Source organism: Lynx rufus, unplaced genomic scaffold, assembly GCF_022079265.1.
Source record: "Lynx rufus isolate CCGP_SWC_20201006 ecotype Redwood Valley unplaced genomic scaffold, mLynRuf1.p SCAF_3, whole genome shotgun sequence".
Lineage (NCBI taxonomy): Eukaryota > Metazoa > Chordata > Mammalia > Carnivora > Felidae > Lynx > Lynx rufus.
This window is the reverse complement of record NW_025814845.1, coordinates 143,372,757-143,393,082: the sequence shown is the minus strand read 5'-3', so window position 1 is coordinate 143,393,082 and position 20,326 is coordinate 143,372,757. Positions and strand designations below refer to the sequence as shown.

The 20,326-nt window shown below is 40.6% G+C and overlaps 1 protein-coding gene across 1 annotated transcript in view; it reads left to right on the top strand.

Moving 5' to 3' along the window:
- Nucleotides 1–20,326, top strand: part of SH3RF1 (SH3 domain containing ring finger 1) — a 178,251-nt gene that overhangs the window by 153,606 nt on the left and 4,319 nt on the right. Inside the window, exons 6-10 of the mRNA XM_047091838.1 lie at nt 21–190; nt 1,366–1,536; nt 3,972–4,231; nt 5,158–5,519; nt 15,219–15,577. Of these exons, the coding sequence (XP_046947794.1) occupies nt 21–190; nt 1,366–1,536; nt 3,972–4,231; nt 5,158–5,519; nt 15,219–15,577 (1,322 nt within the window). The remainder of the gene's footprint in view (nt 1–20; nt 191–1,365; nt 1,537–3,971; nt 4,232–5,157; nt 5,520–15,218; nt 15,578–20,326) is intronic.

Below are 20,326 nucleotides of genomic sequence, written 5' to 3'. Positions count from 1 at the left end.
TCTCTGTCTTGTCATACCAGACTATGAATCCTCCTCTTCCCCCACCCCCTCTACTGGCCTCCACACCTCCGGGCGCTGCTGCTGCTGCTGCTGCTGCTGCTGCTGCTGCTGCTGCTGCAATGGGACCGAGACCCACAGTGGGACCCACTGACCAGATTGCACATTTACGGCCTCAGACTCGCCCCAGTGTGTAAGTGAGGGTGTCATTTATTACTGCTTTAAAGTTTATTTCAAACTAAGCCCAAACAGCAGAGGTAGAGAAACACCTTTCTGATATGAGCTGGTGACAGGCTTATGGCTCACCAAAGTGGTTTGTGTTCTGCAAACTTACACCCAGTCATGCATATAATTAGGAAACTGCTGAAACCAAATGGGCCCAATACATGAGCTCAGTAGGCAGCCATCCTGCTGAGTGGAGGCCTTTTACAGTCTAGGGAAACATAGTGTTTGCTTCTTCATAATATTATATGCACATAGTGCCATCTTTTTGTACAATTCCTGTTTGAGCTTTTGGTCTCCATTTTCATTCCTTACATTAGGATACTAAGGAACAGGAAGGCATTTTCCACACAAATCAGATCTAGTGCAAATATGCATTGGAAAAGCTATAAGACCCAACCATAAGTATCCAGAAAAATCTAATTGTCTTGTTAACATTTACCAATGGCAGAATACAGCTAGATATTTTGGCTCCTACATGCGTGATTTTATACATGGAACAGTTTAGAACCCTGGCAAAAACTATTGGTTAGCGTTACCTGCCTGGTTTCCATATGTTGGTGGCACAGTCACCTTGCACTGTGGGGTGGTTTTGCACTCTCTATGACCTGGACTTTTTTTTCCCTTTTGACTTTTTCAAATTCAGTATTTTTCCTGGCTGAGCATACAAAAGCAGGTGCAACCCAAGCCTCTAGGTTCAGCTTGTGTGTGGAAAGCAGCATGTTGTGCCTCCCAGCAGGATTTCGTGCCATATGTCCTCATGTGGGGCTACTTCCCACGTCTTACCAGTGCTGTTTGAAGAGCTCAAGTTTCCCAGTGGGTCCCTAAACCCCAGCAGCAGGTTAGGCACTTTGGGAAGTGGCATTAATTCTTTCACACCCTGAGAATACCATTTGGTGGGATAGTCACCTTCACACTGGGGGGACCAGGTGGGCAGTTCTTAATCAGGAAGGTCTCTGTCTTTCAAATGTAGGCAGCAAAACCTCTTTCAATGGACAGTTACCAATGCTACTTACAGGCTAAGTGTTATATTTTCTGTTTATATCTGTACAAAATATTCAAGACTTTGTACCAAGGAAGAGTTTTTGAGCATGCCAGGGTTTGTCTGTTACTCAGCCTGAAATCAAATATTCTTTTCTATTCTAGGTATGTTGCTATATATCCATACACTCCCCGGAAAGAGGATGAGCTGGAGCTGAGAAAAGGGGAGATGTTTTTAGTATTTGAACGTTGCCAAGATGGCTGGTTCAAAGGGACATCGATGCATACCAGCAAGATAGGGGTTTTCCCTGGCAATTATGTGGCACCAGTCACAAGGTATGGTTCTGAGTAAATGGCTTACTAAGTTCTAGACAGAGAAGCTTTGTTTTTTTCCATGGTTTTCAGCCTATCCAAGTTTCCTTCTCACACTATAATTATTGCCTGTTACCTAGCCAACATTTTAAAAACTCCTATCCATATTTGCTGAAGTCTCTTCTAACTCAAATTCTTAGCTTACTTTTCACATGGGTATATGTGAAATTGTAGCTTTCTACCAATAAATGTACTGGGGTTTAAGTTATTTGTTTTAAGTTGTATGTGAGAAGATCCAACCAGTTTCGATATTTTTCTGTTCAAAAGTAAAAAATATCATGTTTAGTATGAACAAAAGCTATATTATTAACACTTACATGTTTACATAAGGCTTACTATATGCCAGGCAGGCAGATTTCTAAATGGATAACACATATTAATTCTGAGTCCTTAAATAACTCATCGATATAGTCACTATTATTATCCCCACTTAATAGATGAGAAAATGGAGGCATGGAGAGGTTAAATAACTTGTCTATGATCACACAGTGAAGAAGTGCTTAAGCCTATGCGTCTGGCTCTGTATTTATTCCAATAGCTTGGGGATTACCTCGGAAGTCCAACAATAATTTCTATAATATAGTTAGAAATAAAATTCCTGAAATACGACATTGATCCTTCATCCTTCTCAATTAAGGGTGATTTTGCTCCTGAAGAGAATTTGGCAATGTCTGAACACAGTTCTGATTGTTGCTGTGGAGGACGTGGGAGGAGGTTGCCATTGGCATGTAGTGCATAGAAGCCAAGGATGCTGCTAACTGTCCTGTATTACACAGCACAGCCTCCTGCTGAAAGGAATTATCTGACCCAGAATGTCCCTGAGGTTGAGAAGCCCTGTTATAGGATACTAGGAAGTAAGAGCTTTAATTATACAAAATTTTCTTTCTTTTTTTCAAAATTTTCTTTATTTAAAGGTAGTCTACCTTCTGGTCACTAAGGAAAGTAGCCTTAGAAACTGAATAGAAGGACCTATAATGGCATTGAGGGAGCCCCAGTTTTAGCCACTGGGCTTTTAATAAATGCTCTAGGTTTAACTGTGTTAAATCATTCCTCAAACACCCTGATTTTAAATAAATGGCTTAATGAACTGACATGTTTGTCAGCTGTTGGCCTTGATTTATAGGTTGGCCAGCAGCCTAATCAAATGAAAATCACTATTGTTGCAGATGGTGACAGAATGTTAGCTTTAATTTGACTTGCAGATTTTTAATCAATATAAACCTTCTTTTCTGTATATGTTAAAATCTACATTCAGGATCCAGAAAATGGCAGATAGACCTTCCCTGGCGAGGAAAAAAACAAACAATAAACCACCACCACCACAACAACTAAAGGAAATAAAACAAACCAAACCACAAAAAAAGACTAAATTAATGAAGGAAAGCAGTTTCATAACATTCAAAAACAAATTATTAACAGTCTCTGAAGAGATGCAATAAATTCTCTGTTATTTATCGTAGTAAATAAGGATGTTTGAGTTAATGAAGTTTTCTACTTAGTACAAAGTTACTATGTGTAGAATTGTTATTTAAACGAATTTAGAATATTAAAAAAATACATTATACAAAACTACATTGAACTAATTTAATTTAACTCAACCTGTAAATGTTTGTTTAGAGCTGGCTGTATCCTGATAACTGGAGGAATGTGGAAGAACCATTTCACACTGGGCCTACTTTCAAGGAACTTTTACTGAATCAGGAGTATTTAATACAGAATTTACATATTAAAAATGACATATTTTATAATCAAGGGCCGTAGAAGGAAGAAATTCACATGAAACAATAGAATCATACATAAGGTCTTAAGCCTAAGCCTTAGGCAAGGCTTCTTAAAAGGACAGGATTTGTGGACCTTGAAACATACATGAGATTAAGACAGGTCAAGAGTAGCCAGAGAGAACATTCTAAGAGTGTGAGCATGTGTGTATGTACACACACATGCACGTACACAGACACTTCTGTGATGTACAACTAGGAACAAGCAGGGAGAAGGGCAAAAACCATGAGCAAAGCTATGCAAATGTAACAAAACTGCTAATGTTACTAGCAGCAATAACAAACAAATCAGCTTCTTTGAGAGCTGAAGCAGAAGAATCCAGGACCTTACAGGCAAGAGGTGTTGAGCCTTGATCTGGAAAGCCGAACCCAGTAACTGAATGTTCTTGAGCAGCGTGCAATGTATAATTTTCTATGACTAAGAATGTATTTCAAGACCTTTCTCTCCCTCAGGGCCATCTTTACTTTGAATTTGTGATTCTTACATTTTCTAAAAATTATTCCATTCATTCTTTAAAATGTTCTGTCTTAACGCCCTGAGTCATTTTTCTTGCATTTAATTGTTCCCTCTCCCATTTTGCTGATGGATTGGGCTTTCTGTCTGTGTTTCTGTCTTGGCAGGGCCGTGACAAATGCTTCCCAAGCTAAAGTCCCTATGTCTACTGCTGGTCAGACCAGTCGAGGGGTGACTATGGTCAGTCCTTCCACTGCAGGAGGGCCTGCCCAGAAGCTCCAGGGAAATGGTATGGCTGGGAGTCCCAGTGTTGTCCCCACAGCCGTTGTGTCAGCCGCTCATATCCAGACAAGTCCTCAGGCCAAGGTCTTGTTGCACATGACTGGGCAGATGACAGTCAACCAGGCCCGTAATGCTGTGAGGACAGGTAAGGAGGAGACCAGACTGAAAAGTATCAGGAAGAGGGTTGCTTGCCTAGTACCAGATCCTTTATAACAGATGTTGAGAAGAGCAGATGTAATGTTAAAGTCATGAATAACATTAGGAATTAGAAGCAGGCACAGTCTAGTCAGTGGCACACTTCACATCTGCTTATTTTGGCTAAGCCTGTCCCCCACATGAATTCAAGCCTGATCTACAGATTGAAAATCTGAAAGAAATTAGGCTGATCCTGAGAATGTCAATAAGACTTGGAAATATGGCTTCTGCATTCAAGACCATACGAGCTCAAATGTCCCTGATGCCAGCCGCGTGACCACTGCATCATACTCCATGAACTAGTGTGCTGATGATTTCTGATGAACCTAATTCCAAGTTTGTTTTAAACCCAATGGGATCTTAAATACTTTTCTTCTTATAGCACTGAAAACCTACCAAGAGTCTTGGGTAACGGTGATAGGGTAAACTTGTAAATTCTGTCAGAAAACCCAAAAGATGGAAGATGATTAATAAGAAAAGGAAGAATAATTTTATTTACTTGTTTGTTTGTTTGTTTTAAGAAAATGGAGAATAATTTTCAAAAGGCCTGGAGGCCAACCTAATCTGACACTGTAGAGTATCATCAAAGACCGGCTGTGTCCATAAATCTGTGGAAAGACTTTTTAACTGAACAGCCTGGAGTTATCGCTAAGCTTCCAGGCTCTCAGTGGACTCAAGGGCTGATCTGGAAGGAAAACAGTGTCTAAGGACCCAGCTAAGATTAAGTGCTTTTAAACCACTGTGCATCCATTACTTCTTATAAAAGTGCAATAGCAACCTTTCATTATGGTCTGATGCAGTGAAATGACTCATGGTTTGGTGAGTAGCATTTATTAGAAGGTCAAATTTTGCTGTTTTCTCTCCCATCACTACTAGTTGCAGCACATAACCAAGAACGCCCTACCGCAGCGGTGACGCCCATCCAGGTACAGAACACTGCCTGCCTGGGCCCTGCATCTGTGGGCCTGCCTCATCATCCCTTGGCCTCCCCACAACTTCCACCTCCAATGGCAGGCCCTGCCACCCACGTAGCTGCCATCAATATGGGTCGAGTCAATGCCCCCCTGGCTTGTGCTGCGACTGCTTCACTGACCTCTCCGAGCATCACCACCGCCTCTCTGGACACTGAGCCCAGTGGTCGGACAGTGAGCATTCTTCCTGGACTTCCCACCTCTCCTGACAGCGCATCATTGACTTGTGGGAACAGTTCAGCAACCAAGCCAGATAAAGATAGTAAAGTAAGACCAACGTCCTGTTCCCCTGCTTATGTTGTGTCCCATCCTAACTAATGAAAGGACTCGTTGTTGAACAATGAGTCCTTCAAGTGCTCACCATGTGTGAGACACTGCGCCCGTTGCTAGATTCATGTTTCTCTGCGTTGAAACACCCACTAAGTTGCAAGCCTAATATTGGATGTTTAGGGAGACCACAGTGAATAAGACTAAGTCACTTTTGTGCAGCTTACATCTTATGGAGGAGTTTCCTTTCTCCTTTAGTTACTCATTCTTTCATCATTGTGCTGTCCTTAATTCTTCCTGTTCAGTCAGTTCTGCAAAAAAGTATTTAATATACAAAGCAGTTGAAATTATTGATCAAAAAATGTTATTTGTGGATTTATTTTTCCTACAGCATATTAGATTATAATCAGCATGGATAGTTTTTCTCTTGACGTGGAATAAGGGTGAAAAGCTATTTTCTAAATCCATAGATGTTTAAAAAAGCTCTCATTTGGGGCTGAATTGCAAAGAAAATATAAATGGAAAGCTGTGTTTGAAAGACTAACCTATATATATATATTATATAACTATAATCAGATGAAGTGACAACCTGAGGAAAATATTGTATTTTCTTCAGTATTTCATGCATTTTCTCCTAAAGCTCTAGCCAGGTTCTGGGAAGCTCTAGGCTAATCATAAACTCTGAGCCACCTGGTTCAGTGGTATTGTATGTCGCTCTATTTAAATGGTTAGGTAAGCCTGTAAATAGGAGTTTATAAGGAAATAAACTTTACAGCCTACTAAAAAGTTAATATTTAATTGTTAGGTTAACATGAACGTTTTTGAAAAAGATTGGTATCTGTTCAGTGTTTATAATTAACTACATTAAACTTGTACTCAAGCTGACATGTTCAACTTTGTCAAGATCTTTAAAGAATTGTTTTGTACTTTAGAATTTAAGGTTTTAGGACAGTGTGTCTCAGGGCCCTTGTCACTAACAGACTCTTCAGCTTCTGCCCTCCCAGGAAAGAATTCATTAAATCTGAGGCTTGAAAGGGACCTGTGCCAGAGAGAATAATGGCTCCCCAAAGACATCCATAACTTAATCCCTGAATTTTGAGAATGTGTTTTCTTGTGTGGCAAATGGGATTTTATACATATGATTAAATTAAAGGTTTAATTGAGATGAGGGGATTATTCTACATTATCTGGGTGAACCCCATAAGATCACATGGATCTTACTGAAAGGGAGGCAGGGGGATCAGGTCCAGAAGAAATGTGGCATCAGAAGCAGAGATCAGTGATTCAGGGAGGGAGCCACAAGCCAAAAAATGCAAGAAGCTTCTAGAATCTGGAAAAGGCAAGGAAACAGATTCTTCAGTAGGGCTTCTATAAGGAATGCAGCCCTACTGACACCTTAATTTTAAGACTTGATTTTTACCACAAAGTTTATGGTAATTCGTTATAGCAGCAACTAATACAGGACCTAATGGGCTATTCTGCTGAGTTCCTATCCTTGACAAATGGCCACTGGTCTCTGTTTGGACACCTTATTTGACCTTGAGTATCCTAGCTAAAAAGTGTGCCATGCCATTCTCTTTATTTTGAGGAGCTACATAGAAAGTATTGATCTCCTTTCTATATGATGCCTTGACTTATTTAAGAATTATCTTATTTTTTTAAGGCTACATTCCTGAAGTTTTTGTCACTGTTACTTATGTCACAGATTATAAATTTTCCTTCCTAAATCTACTACCTCATTTAGTGTTCCGGATCCACCAGGGAGAATTCTCTTGGTTGATATAAAATCAATAATTCCATAATTAACATGATTCAAGTGTCATTTAGTCTATACTCCTCCATCATGTCTATAAGGATATCATGGGAGAACTTATGAGATGCCTGTCAAAATCCAGAGGTCTTTTGCATTCTCCCATCCAAACTTTTCCCCAGTCTCCCCATCATTTCAGCTGTTACTCATGTTAGCAAGGGTCTCCTAGAGGAGTCTCTTCCTCAGTGTCAGAGACTTCCTCAGGAGTCTCTTCCTCAGTGTTCCTTTCATTTAATACACTGTTCTAGAATTTTCCAGACAGTCAGCAAAGAACATTGTTGTATTCTTTTTGAAAATTAGGATTACACATGCCCTTCTTGACCTTTTGAGTTGACCTGATCTCAGGCTCATCAGGAGCCTGTCAAAGATTATTTGCATTTAATGAAAAGAACAGTTGCATTTCAGCTGTGAATTTTCTCTGTATGCTGGGGTGATTCATCCTGGCACATAATTATTAAATCTCTAAACCCCAATATCTACACTCATTTCCCTCCTGTCAGCATTTGTTCTTTCTAGTCTGAAGATTATCCTTCTCTTTCTTCATACCTTCTGAGAACCACCATCCATCTCAAACAGCAGGTCTATATTTTTCCTGTTCTTGTTTCAAACATAACTTTAAGGTTATCCACCTCCCCCCCTTTTTTTTTCAAGTTTAAGCTGTTATGGGCCATGATATGTTCTTTCTTATGGTCACTTCTCTTGATCTTTTTGTACTGAGTCCTTTAAAAATTTGAGCCCATTAGTCTGCTCTCTGGGAGATCACACTAGTGCCTTTAGATGTCTCCACATTTTCATCTGCTCAGATAATTTACAGTTGTATGGTTAGAATATCATTCTGGAGAGCCCGCCCATTGCTCTTGAAGTATCTTTCCTTTTGAGTTTCAGGTCATGCATATATTTTCTCTGAACTTTTAAAATCAGTTCTTTTAAACTTTAGAGTTCAAATCTGACTATAGCCAACTTCTCTTCGGGTGCTTACTTCGAAGTTTTCAATATTTCTGTCCACCATCCGAACCACTCCACTCCCTACCTGGTCTCTACTGTTCCCCCAGTTGATCAGAATTAGATCCAATGTGAGATTAAATTATGAACAAGTCAAGAAAAATGTCTATCAGAGATTCTAAGTTTATAGAGATCCTAGTTTTTGTTGAGACTTACAACAACTATCTAGATATTTGACAGTTCCCTTGTTATCTCCATCTTCTTTCATCATTTTGTGATCAGCATCATCCATTTACTTAAACTCTTGAGATAGTGTGTGGTATATCTGCCAAATGATAGCTTGTCGATTTCCCTGTCCTTTTCTCTATGTGTAAATCGTCTGCAGTGAGCTACCTACCACTGATGTTCCACAGAGACATACAACTTTTTGATGTGCACACAGGACTATTGCAGCCCCTCTCCTAACTGAGTTATTCCTTTTGAACAGTATTTTATTTGGAATTCTTATCTCACAAAGTCTCAGAAGTGTGATTTTGTCCTTGACTTAAAAAAAAAAGTGTTGGGGCGCCTGGGTGGCGCAGTCGGTTAAGCGTCCGACTTCAGCCAGGTCACGATCTCGCGGTCCGTGAGTTCGAGCCCCGCGTCGGGCTCTGGGCTGATGGCTCGGAGCCTGGAGCCTGTTTCCGATTCTGTGTCTCCCTCTCTCTCTGCCCCTCCCCCGTTCATGCTCTGTCTCTCTCTGTCCCAAAAATAAATAAAAAAGTTGAAAAAGAAAAAAAAAATTAAAAAAAAAAAGTGTTTTTTTCCCCCTCTGGCTCATTTTTGTCTGGTAACTGCATTCTGTGGTTTGATAAATAAGCATCTGAAACTATAATATATTTCCAAACATCATCTCAGTTACTTCTTGTTTGAAATCCTGGGCCTTTCTGTCATTGTTATTCTTCTTTCTATGAGATCCCCTATGTCTTCTACAGTTATCAGTTTAACAGCTTTATCTGAACATTTTTCTAACTTCATATTCGCTTTAAAGGCTTCATTATTTGAGTAGCTAGTCTCCAGGCAGATGTGTTTCCCAATCCTTATGAGATGCTCATGTGAATGTATGTATACGTGCACACACACACAATGTTTTATTGTGTTTTCTTATTATAAAATTGTTAAAAAATACATATTTATTTAAAAGTGAGAGAAAGTCTAAATATCCAAATAGAAGACCTAAGTATGATCTAAGATTTCAAAGGTAGCCATTAATACTATGGTGTATATATGCTTTTTTCGCCCTCATATACCAAAATACAGTAAATATTATTTTGGTACATTAAGCTTCTACCCAGAAAATAAAATCTTTTTTTCCAGCACCAATTATTGGTTGTTCTTATATTTTATATTCTCTAAGTTTTGTTAGAAAATATACTGACACAGGGGCGCCTGGGTGGCGCAGTCGGTTAAGCGTCCGACTTCAGCCAGGTCACGATCTTGCGGTCCGTGAGTTCGAGCCCCGCGTCGGGCTCTGGGCTGATGGCTCGGAGCCTGGAGCCTGTTTCTGATTCTGTGTCTCCCTCTCTGTCTGCCCCTCCCCCGTTCATGCTCTGTCTCTCTCTGTCCCAAAAAATAAATAAATGTTGAAAAAAAAAATTAAAAAAAAAAAAAAGAAAATATACTGACACATACTAAAAATTCTAAGAGTTTGAGTAAAAACATATTCAAATCAGGCAGCACCCACTCTATCAAGGAACCAGGGGCAAAAATTATGTAAATGACACACAAAGCAGAGCAAGGAAGTTATTTGACTGGCTGTAATTTAAGTGGTTGCCTTATTTGGGGAAAGCCCAGTTGGCTGTTTGTGATTGGTTGTCCTTATAGGTTTTGATGTCTTTATAGGTTTTGAGGTGTTTACAGGCTTAGAGTTTGGTTTGCTAAGGGAGCTGCTAGGGTTTTAGAATCACCTCAGTCCTAATGGCCTCTAATTAAATCTCTAATGGTTTAATTAATTTTACAATTTTAACTATCACATAGTAAAAGAGAAGAAACCATCTCTGAGGCACCACTTTATACCCCCACATGCTTCCATTTCCTTCCCCTACCTTCATAGTATAAGTTTTCTCTGACATATTCATTTATTTCCTTTACCAATTAGCAGAAGTAGGTATTGGTTCTCATGCCCTTTCCCATATTCTGGATTTGTTCCTAAGAGGTGACATTTCTACATGCGGGCCACAAAAAGGTCAACGTTTAGTACCACAAACATCCCACCCCCAAAGTCCTACTGACTCCTTTCCTTAAGGAGCCAAGCACAGGTCTTCAAACAATTTGCTGTTTGAGGACCTTTGCTCTTATTCTTGGTTTTTTTAAGCAGAGGGTCCATCCAGTTTATATTTTAATTTTTATTAAGTTTTTTTATTTTGCGAGCAAGAGAAGGGGAGAGGGAGAATCCTAAGCAGGATCTGCGCTGCCAGCGCAGAGCCTGAGGCAGGCTCCATCTCAGGAAGAGAGATCATGACCTGAGGTGAAATTAAGAGTTGGATACTTAACCAATTGAGCCACCTAGGCATCCCCATCTAGTTTTTCAGTAGCCATTTTTGGGGCATCTGGCTGGTTCAGTCAGAAGAGCATGTGATTCTTGATCTCAGGATTATAAGTTGGAGCCCCATGTTGGGTATAGAGATTAAAAATAAAATCTTAAAAAAATAATAAATAAATAAATACCTGTTTTCTTCTGTTCTGAACACTGTCCTAAAGTCCCTACTGATCACTTTCTTTGCTCGCATGATTTTCCTTCCTCCCAGTTCTTATTTCACTGTCCAAACCAAGTTGGTCTGTGAGCTTTGCCATTTCATTTTCTCACAGAGAAGTTATTGTCCATGTTAAGTGATCGGAGTCACATTCCTGCCCGTGCCAGCAGCTGGGATCCAGACCAGCTGTGGACAGTGCAGATGTGCACACAGTTTCAGAGTGACTCTTAGGTTGTGCAACCCGTAAGCAAACATATCTGCTCTTATCACTCCATGGAGTAGATGTGCTTCTAGAGTTGTTGCCTGTGCCGAACTCTCAGAAGAGAAGAGCAAAGGCCGGATTATCCCACTTCCACCCCTTACTAGCAGTATGATTGTAGGCAAGTGTAGAGAATCATGGCAATGGGAATACTACTGATTCCTGTCGCATCAGGTGAGTGTGAGGAATAAATGGGGAAATCTTTATAAAAGCATTTAACAAGATTCTTGAACCCAGTGGTGTTTGATCATCAAATTTCACATGGCCTTTCCCCGTCTCCATTCACTTCTTTATTATTTTTTTAATGTTTATTTATTTTTGAGAGAGAGAGAGAGAGACAGAGTGTGAGTGGGGGAGGGGCAGAGAGAGAGGGAGACACAGAATCTGAAGCAGGCTCCAGACTCTGAGCTTCCAGCACAGAGCCCGATGCGGGGCTTGAACTCACAAACTGCGAGATCATGACCTGAGCTGGAGTCAGATGCTTAACCGACTGAGCCACCTAGGCGCCCCACCATTCACTTCTTTAAAGAAGGCTTTCCTGGGTGCCTGGCTGGCTCAGTCGGTACTGCAAGTGACTTGATCTCAGGGTTTTGAGTTCAAGCCCCATGTTGGGTGTGGTACCTACTTAAAAAATAATAATAATTTGAAAATAAAAATTAAAAAAATTTAAAAGCCCTTCCTGAGCTCCCTGTCTCAGCACCCCTGGTCATTCACTCTCCTCTTACCCTGCTTTATTTTTCTGCAGAGCACCTGTTTTATAGCCATGTCTATGTCTCTGCTAGAGAATGTGAACCCCTTATTGTCTTATTCACTCTTGTATTCCCAGAACCTCACACGTTGTTGGTTCATATTTGACATTCAGTTAATATTTGTTGAAAGAGTGAGTGATTATTATTAGACAATCATATGAATTAAGCTTTGGAGATGCCTTATCTAAGAATAGTGACTGATTGTTGGGAATATGACTGTAGATATTTGATGACAGTGTCCCAGAAGAGTATTTATCTTTTGCTTCTTTCTTTGTACATCTGAAGGCAAGGAGAGGAATAAAGAAGATTCAGTGGGTAGAATGTTTTCAGCTTCGTGAGTTGTTCAAATCAAATTTATTTTTGCTTGAGAAGGAGAACTCGAGGTTTCCCATTTTGTATTCATCCTCCATGATATGACTAATGGAAAGCTATTTAGTGATGTTCAGAAATTATTTTTACGTGTAGAAATTACTCTTTCTCATCATCTGGCAATTATTTTCTGAACCAAATAGTTGATCTTCTGAAGAGAAGATTATGGGTATAAAAACATTATTCCATCTAGGAATAATTTCTTGAAAAACCCACAGGAGAAGAATTATTAAGGTTCATGTTCAAAGATATGTCCCTTTTTCATGCATGCTAACACTACATTTGAAAAATTGCTGAAGTGTAGTCCTTATTAATTCATCTATAATTTTCATTTCTGCTGTTGGATTCTGAATAAAACAAAGGCACCCTTAGATGGTAAGTGTCTGTGTTTGCAGAATTATCTCTCTCCAGCAGCACACTGTTCTGCTAACATAGAAAACATGAAAATATGGTATTAAAAGCACACTTGGGTGGAACTAGGGCAGCATCTTTTCCTTGTTAGTACCCCCACCCCGTACCCCCACACCCTGTCACAACACCTAATCCTCTGCCTTCTGCTCAGTGGGTAGTCGGCATCAGCTGATGAAGATAACATATCTCTTAGAAGTCATTAAAGCAAGCTGTATTTAATGTGTTTAATCATTTTAGATGAACCAAGTCATCTTTCTTCTTAATCACTTTAGAGGCTGTTCCCTGAGCGCCATTCAGTTAACTGAATTTTTCTGAGTGCCCAGAACTGAGCTTTTAAGAAACATCTGTAGCTGTGGCTTGCTGAGATTGTAATTTACCGCTGGACTTGATGTTCTCAGTGGATCTGTGGGGGTCCAGGGATTAGAGCATGCTTTCTTCCATCATGGCAGGAATAGCTGGAAGTTGTGGCTGACTGCCCCCATAGAAGTGTAGACGTTATTTTTTCTCAGCTCATTTTTCGGCCCTCCAGACCTCAGGCTCTCTTAAAGAAGTATAGCTGTGGCTTTGGCAGGTGTTTGTTCGGCCCACTTCACCGCACATTGTATGATTTGAGAATTACAAAATGTCCTCTCTTACTCTTTTAGCCCTGGGGCTCACTAAATCATCTCCCTTCCTCCCCCATCTCAGTCTCTTTCAGTCTTGGCCTCTTGGCTCAATAGATGCATCTTTGCATTAGGCACTGGGTGGATGGGGTCCGGGCATCAAGCAGGTAGTCCAAGTTTATAGGGTCGTTTATTGGAATGTATTAGTAGCCCCTTGGGAAATGAGAAGCTAAATAAATGAAGCAAAAACCTGCAAGGTGAGTTAAGGCCAGGCCTTGAAGAAAAATGCCAAAGAACCTTCCTCAGGCTGGGATGGGGAGAAGGGGGGGTGTGGATCCAATGTCTGGCTCTGCTCATCTGCAGCCTGCGTTGAGCTGTACAGAGATGACTTCAGCGCTCCCACCATCTTTCCCTGTCCCCCATTTCCAACCCATGGGTTGGTTCATACTGTGAACAGTATTCTCTAAATGGGGCCTGCAGTTTCCTGGGATTCTTTTTCCCTGGAATGCTTTATCGTCATCTGGCTAAATCATTACTTTTGTCTCTTCCTTTTTCCTGCCGTTCTGTCTCTAATGGATCTGTGTTTTTATGGATTCAGACCCTTTTCCCCAAAGGATTTTTATGGAGTATGAACTAACTCATATTCTCAAGAAAAATTCCTCAGGGTTCTATCTCCATGTGGGCCCCTCATAATTCTATTTCTCTATTAGTGGACCTTAGTGATTCCAGATTGCCTATAGTTTTCTGAAGAATTATTTCCCTCTGAAATGTTTCCATTCAGATGACTTGGTGATGTCATTGACATCTTAGTAAAACAACGTGAAATGATTGTTGTCTATGCTTGGTTGTCAGAAAGAATATTGACACAGGGTTTGGAAATGAAGAAAACCTAGCTCTAGGTCTGGTTTTCCTAGCAGTCCAAGGAACAAGAGTGTCAAAAGAGACAAGAGATTCTAGAGATGGTTTTTGTGGAGAAAGATGCTGGGGAAAAATTTTTTTCCTACTTTTGCTTGCAAAGAGACATAAAAATGTTTTTGATTATACTGCAGCTTTATTTAAAATTTTGTTTTGGCTTTCTAATCCAAGATATTCTTGCACAATAGAAATGGTTTGACTTCTGTCATTATTGGCTTATTAAATTTCCTCAAGGTGGTGACATCTGAGAACTGTTTTAGTCCTTAACCCTGATTAAGACATTACTCTCCATAAATGATAAGAATCAAGTCTATGGATGGAGAGTAAAATGCTCTATGGATGGAGAGTAATGTTTAGTTCAGCACATAAGAATTAGAGGCAGTATAGGCATAATCTCAAGAAATTAAATCCATAATCAGAAATTTCCATTTTGTCCTAAAATGTCTACTTCTGTCTTCACCAAGCCAGAGATGTGACTTGGTGAGTTGTTGTTTTTTTTTTTTTTTTTGCTTTACTTTTTTATCTACTTCTTCTGCCTCAGTAGAAGATGAACAGTGGGGTGTCATACAAGCACAAACATGCAGGCAGAAAGGGAGAGGAAAGACAACCAAATGTCAGGTTAACATCATACAGGAAGGAATTGGGAGCTAGATCATAAATAACCAAATATCCATAGAAATGAATCTTAAAAGACCAAACCAGTGGCACCTGGCTGGCTCAGTCGGTAGAGCATGAGTCTCCCCATCTCAGGGTTGTGAGGTAGAGCCCCACCGTTGGGTGTAGAAATTACTTAAAAATACAAATCTTAAAAAAAAAAAAAGTCAAACCAAAAATAGAAAACTAGCACCCTATCGATTACAATAACAACAGTACCATCCATCTCTAATTAATGTACTTTTTTTTTTCCTAGAAAGAGAAAAAGGGTTTGTTGAAGTTGCTTTCTGGCGCGTCCACTAAACGTAAGCCCCGAGCATCTCCACCAGCCTCACCCACCCTGGAAGTGGAGCTGGGTGGCGGGGAGTTGCCTCTGCAGGGAGCAGTGGGACCTGAGCTGCCTCTAGGGGGCGCCCACGGCAGGGCCGGCTCCTGCCCTGCCGATGGGGACTGCCCGGCCCCCGCTGTGGCCGTGGCTGCTGCTGTGGCCCAGGACGCTCTTCATCGGAAGACTAGCTCCCTGGACTCCGCTGTACCCATCGCTCCACCTCCTCGTCAGCCATGTTCATCCCTGGGCCCTGTCATGAATGAGTCTAGGCCTGTGGTTTGTGAGAGGTGAGTTCGCTGTCGTTCCCGGAGAAACGAAGAAATGCAAACAAGCTTTGTGCTGGAATATTTATTCCAACATGAGGATACTTTTCCACATCCTCCAAATTCGTTTTAACTGAATTTGTAGTAACAGGCAAGCACTGGCCTTCTTGTACCATTTGCTGTGCTCCTTACATGGGTTAGGCCTCCAGCCCTCTTTTTGTTTATTTTCTCCAGACATCCCCTCCAGAATTGTAACCAGATGAAATGTGTTAATCCCTGGAACTTGGTTTGCATCTACTTCCTTCTTGCTTCTCTTCCATCGCCAGCTTTTGCTCCCTCCTTTCATCCTTTGCCTTTTTTATTAAACATTTACATAAGTACCTGCTGGTTGTAAAGCAGCTGGAGAATTCTGCCAACCAAGAGAATTCTCTTTTTATTCTTCCTGAGCTAGGAGAGTATGCCTAAGTTCTGAGAGACCTGACTCCCCCTCCTGACACTGAGTTGGTTGGGTTCCACTCGGAATGAGGGGCCTTGTGTTACTGATTCTGGCCTTGAATCATGATTACACATGGGAGTAGTTCTGTTTGATACAACCAGTGGGGTTCTAGGAATATGTTAGGAGAAACTATATATTTAGCAAGACAACTATCTGCTAGGATTATATGAATTAGAAATGAAGCACCGGTGGTTGGCCAGGAAAACATCATGAAGCACACTAAAATAGTGGACTGTTTTCACATAATGCATAAATATATAAACATTTGTTTTTAAAAGTGCCATCTGTTTTATTGTTTCTATAAGCTTTATTCCTTCTGTACCTGCATTTTATAAATCAAATTTCTGATTTGTGGAGGTGTTGCAGTATAGGTCTCATTTTCAGTTACTGATTTGAAGTCTTACTATAAACTGTTACACATTCCAATGACTTAAATTTACAAATCTGTATTTCAGATGGACATCTGTACCCACAAAATTTGAGGCCTTCATTCGTATAATTTGAATTATCAAAAAATAAGCTGGACAAGAAGAAACTTTAAACAGCCTACGTGCACTAAGTACAAAGTACACAATTTATTATATATTTTCCTAGTGAGGTGAAATAGCTTTACATAGGTCTAATCCTTATAAAACCAGTTTTGAAATGAGACAGTACTCTGAAAAGTGTTCCTCCCCCACAAATAAAATCATTCTATCTTTCCCCCTCATCTGTTGTGCTCTTAGTAAAGCTTTGAAATTTTGTCCTGCATTCACTTAATCCTTTATTCTGAGAGTCAGCCTTTTTTCCTGCAGTAATACTCCGCTTTCCAGGGATAGGGCTTCTGTCCCTGGAGTTAGTCCAGGGACTTGTTTACTTTCTTTTGGTCACAAAGGCTCCTTCTTTCGTCCCCACCCCCAGGCATCGATCTGCAGTTTTTCCTTCATACCCTGCGTCTCTCTCCTCTTTTCCCTGTCATTTGTGGTGTTTGTGTGACTGTTCTGAGCGATCGTTCATTTTGCCCAGCCTCTCCCTAGGCACTGGCTCTGGCACGGCTGCCTCCCTCCCCCATTATGCATTCCTTTTCAGTTGCCAGATGTCCTCAATCTCTGTGGCTTCTGCATTCCTGCCCTTTCCTCTTAGAGGAGCTCGTTTCTAACAGCAGGCTCCTGCTGTTCAGTGCATCTGAAAGGGAGAAATCGCTAATGCAGACAGGTGATGGTGGTCCAGGGAGCCAGGGATGCACATCACATAGGGCACATGGAGAATTTAATGATGGAACAGATGGGCATGGGCACTCTGGAATTCTCTGGCAGGTTTTTCATATAACCATTTCCATTTTTACAAGTAGAAAAGGGGTCTTTGGAGAAGATTTCTGCTCAAGTTTATATTTTTATAATCCATATGTTCAACAGAATATTAAATATAATAGCCAGCCTGACCAACTTTCCACCACCCTGTTGCCTTCATACACTGATGGTGATGGTATTTATTTAACTTGTGTTCTTAGGTCCGACTGGCTATAAAAACAGTAGGAAAAAGGTGTGGAAACAGTATAGGAAAACATCCTATTATCCACTGGGAATGAAAGTTTTTGGTTAGTAGGAAACTACCAAGTATGCCGTTTAGGGATTACCTGTTTTGATATTTCAAAATTTTTAACACAATTAAAAGTACTTAGTACTAAAAATGGAGGGAAGATTAACTTTAACATCTCTATGATTCAGAAAGTATTTCAGGATCTTAGATTCCTTGATTCACAACCTAAATAGCAACAACTCCTGCTCTGGCAAAGTGCAGAAGCCTGGGGTTCTTCTGGTAGAATTTTTCCTGATAGAATTTCATAGAAGTAGTTCTCATTGCATTGTATTGGTGCTGTATGAGAGCAGAGTATAACGAGAACAAGCATAAAATTTCCCCTCAAACCATGGCTCTGTCCCATAAATCTAAAGTAAAAGAATGTGACTAGGGCAGCCCTTCAATGGGAAGAAGCATTCACGTGATACAAGGACTTAAGCAATCTCACAGTAAGAAGGGATGAACCTTGAGGTGTGTTGACGGCTGTGGTGTCAGCTGAGACAATTCTCTGAGGAACAAAAGGATTCTTTTGTGTTGTTAGAGAGGCTGAGGAAAACAAGCAAGAAATGCTACATCCTGGAGGCAGAACATGTATAATTGATGACAGCAGAAATAACAGAACAGATATTTTTGGCTCTATTTTAGATAATGGAGAAAAAATAATTAGGAAATTGCAAAGAGGAAGTAGAAATATTTCAGAAGGAATGGCAGTAAAAGAAAGTATATGTGACAGGCTTTTCTTTTTTTTTTTTTCTACTAAAACAGCATAGACAGATAAGGGCTTAAGGAGACACGGCACATCATCTCTGTGTATTTTGAAGTTTAGGAATTAAACTGATAACCACATACCTATAAGCCCATCTCTTAAATTGGAAAAGAACCTGTGATCTTTGATCAGGGATTAAGCTAGAACACTTGGAAACACACAAATTGGATAGAGATAGATTTACAGAAAGTCAGTCGGGTTTCACCAGCATGATTAATTTGAGTCAGTGACAATGAACCCACCGGGTGAAGCAATGGACATAATTTACTTGGACTTCAAGCAAAGCTACAAAGCGAGCTAGTGTGGTTTTGCCAGTGAAATACTTAATTGGATATTAGATTGCTGTAGCAACTGGCAGAAAGCAGTGAAGGTTACTTACCCAGACTAGGGTGACGGATAGAGTGCCTCCCAGAGCCACAGGGGGTCCAATTTGGGCTGATACCAAGAGAGATTAGAAACAAACAAAAAATGTATGAATTGCAGAGAATGCATGAGAGGCCAGAAAAATAAAGGAAATAGAAAATCTATACAAATGAAAGATTGCAAGTGCTCATTTAGGTGGAAGCTGGAACACCATAGCCTGAGGTGGGAAGATGGGCAGTGGGATGTGGATGGGGCTTCTTTGTATAGCAAGCCTGTTTCTTCAATTCTGGTGACTGTCACAGACAGTGAGGGTCACAAAGCTGCCAACAGGCAGAGACCCATTCGTGGCCAAGTCTGTGAGCCCTGCTATACACCTCACACTGTCCCCTGGGTCTCTGTTCAAAGGGATACTTTTACAACAGCCAAGTGACCACTCAGCTTTCCATGTTTTTTCATTTTTCTTTTTATTTTCCCCTACTCTTTCCATTATTTTTTATTCACTCATTTATTCATTTATTTTTTTTAATGTTTATTTATTTTTGACAGAGAGAAAGAGAGAGCATGAGCAAGGGAGGGGCAGAGAGAGAGGGAGACACAGAATCTGAAGCAGGCTCCAGGCTCTGAGCTGTCAGCACAGAGCCTGACGTGGGGCTCGAACTCACAGACCGTGAGATCATGACCTGAGCCGAAGTCGGACGCTCAACTGACTGAGCCACCCAGGCGCCCCTATTCATTTATTTTAAAATTGTGGTAAAATATACATAAAGTTTACCGTTTTTTAAGGTAAAATTCAGTGACATTAAGACATTCACATTGTTGAATAACCATCACCACTGTGCATTTGCAAAAGTTTTGCGTTATTCCAAACTGAAACTCAGCGCCTGTTAAACAGTAAGTCCCCATTCCCTCTACTGGCAGCACATGACAACCACCACTCTACTTTTCTGTCTCAGTGGGTTTGACTCTTCTGGGTGCCTCGTACATGGAATTGTATGATATTTGTCCTATTGTGTGTGGCTTATTTCACTTAGCATGATGTTCTCAAGGCCCATCCGTGTTGTAGCATTTGTCAAATTACATTCCTTTTAAGGAGCTTTGCATCTTTTTAAAAATAGTTTTCTATACATTGTGCCTTTTCTTTTGTCATTCAGCACACTTACTCAGAATTACCATGGGAAAAAAAAGAATTATCACGAATTATGCTAAGTGGTATGAGGCACGTAAAATGAATTTACCATCTTCTCCCCCTCAAGCAGCGTATGGTCTGGGAAGATGAATGAGACAGGGATGCAGATGGTAACAGTGCAATGTAAACCGTGCTAAGTGCCGTAAGAAATGTACATGAGGCCTCTGGGACCTGAGCAAGCATGAAATTACTTCCAGCCACGGGCTAGACAAGATTTTGCAGGGGCAAACTAGAGCCAGGCTGTGGGAGGCTAATCAGGTGTGGATGGGCAGAGGCGTCATCACGGGGAGTTCCCAGTGGAAGAAACCACATGAACCAAGGAACGGAGAGGTAGAAGCCATATTTGGAGGGCACATTCAGGTGTAGAGGCATATTTGGCACACTCGTGGAGATAATAGCAGCAAT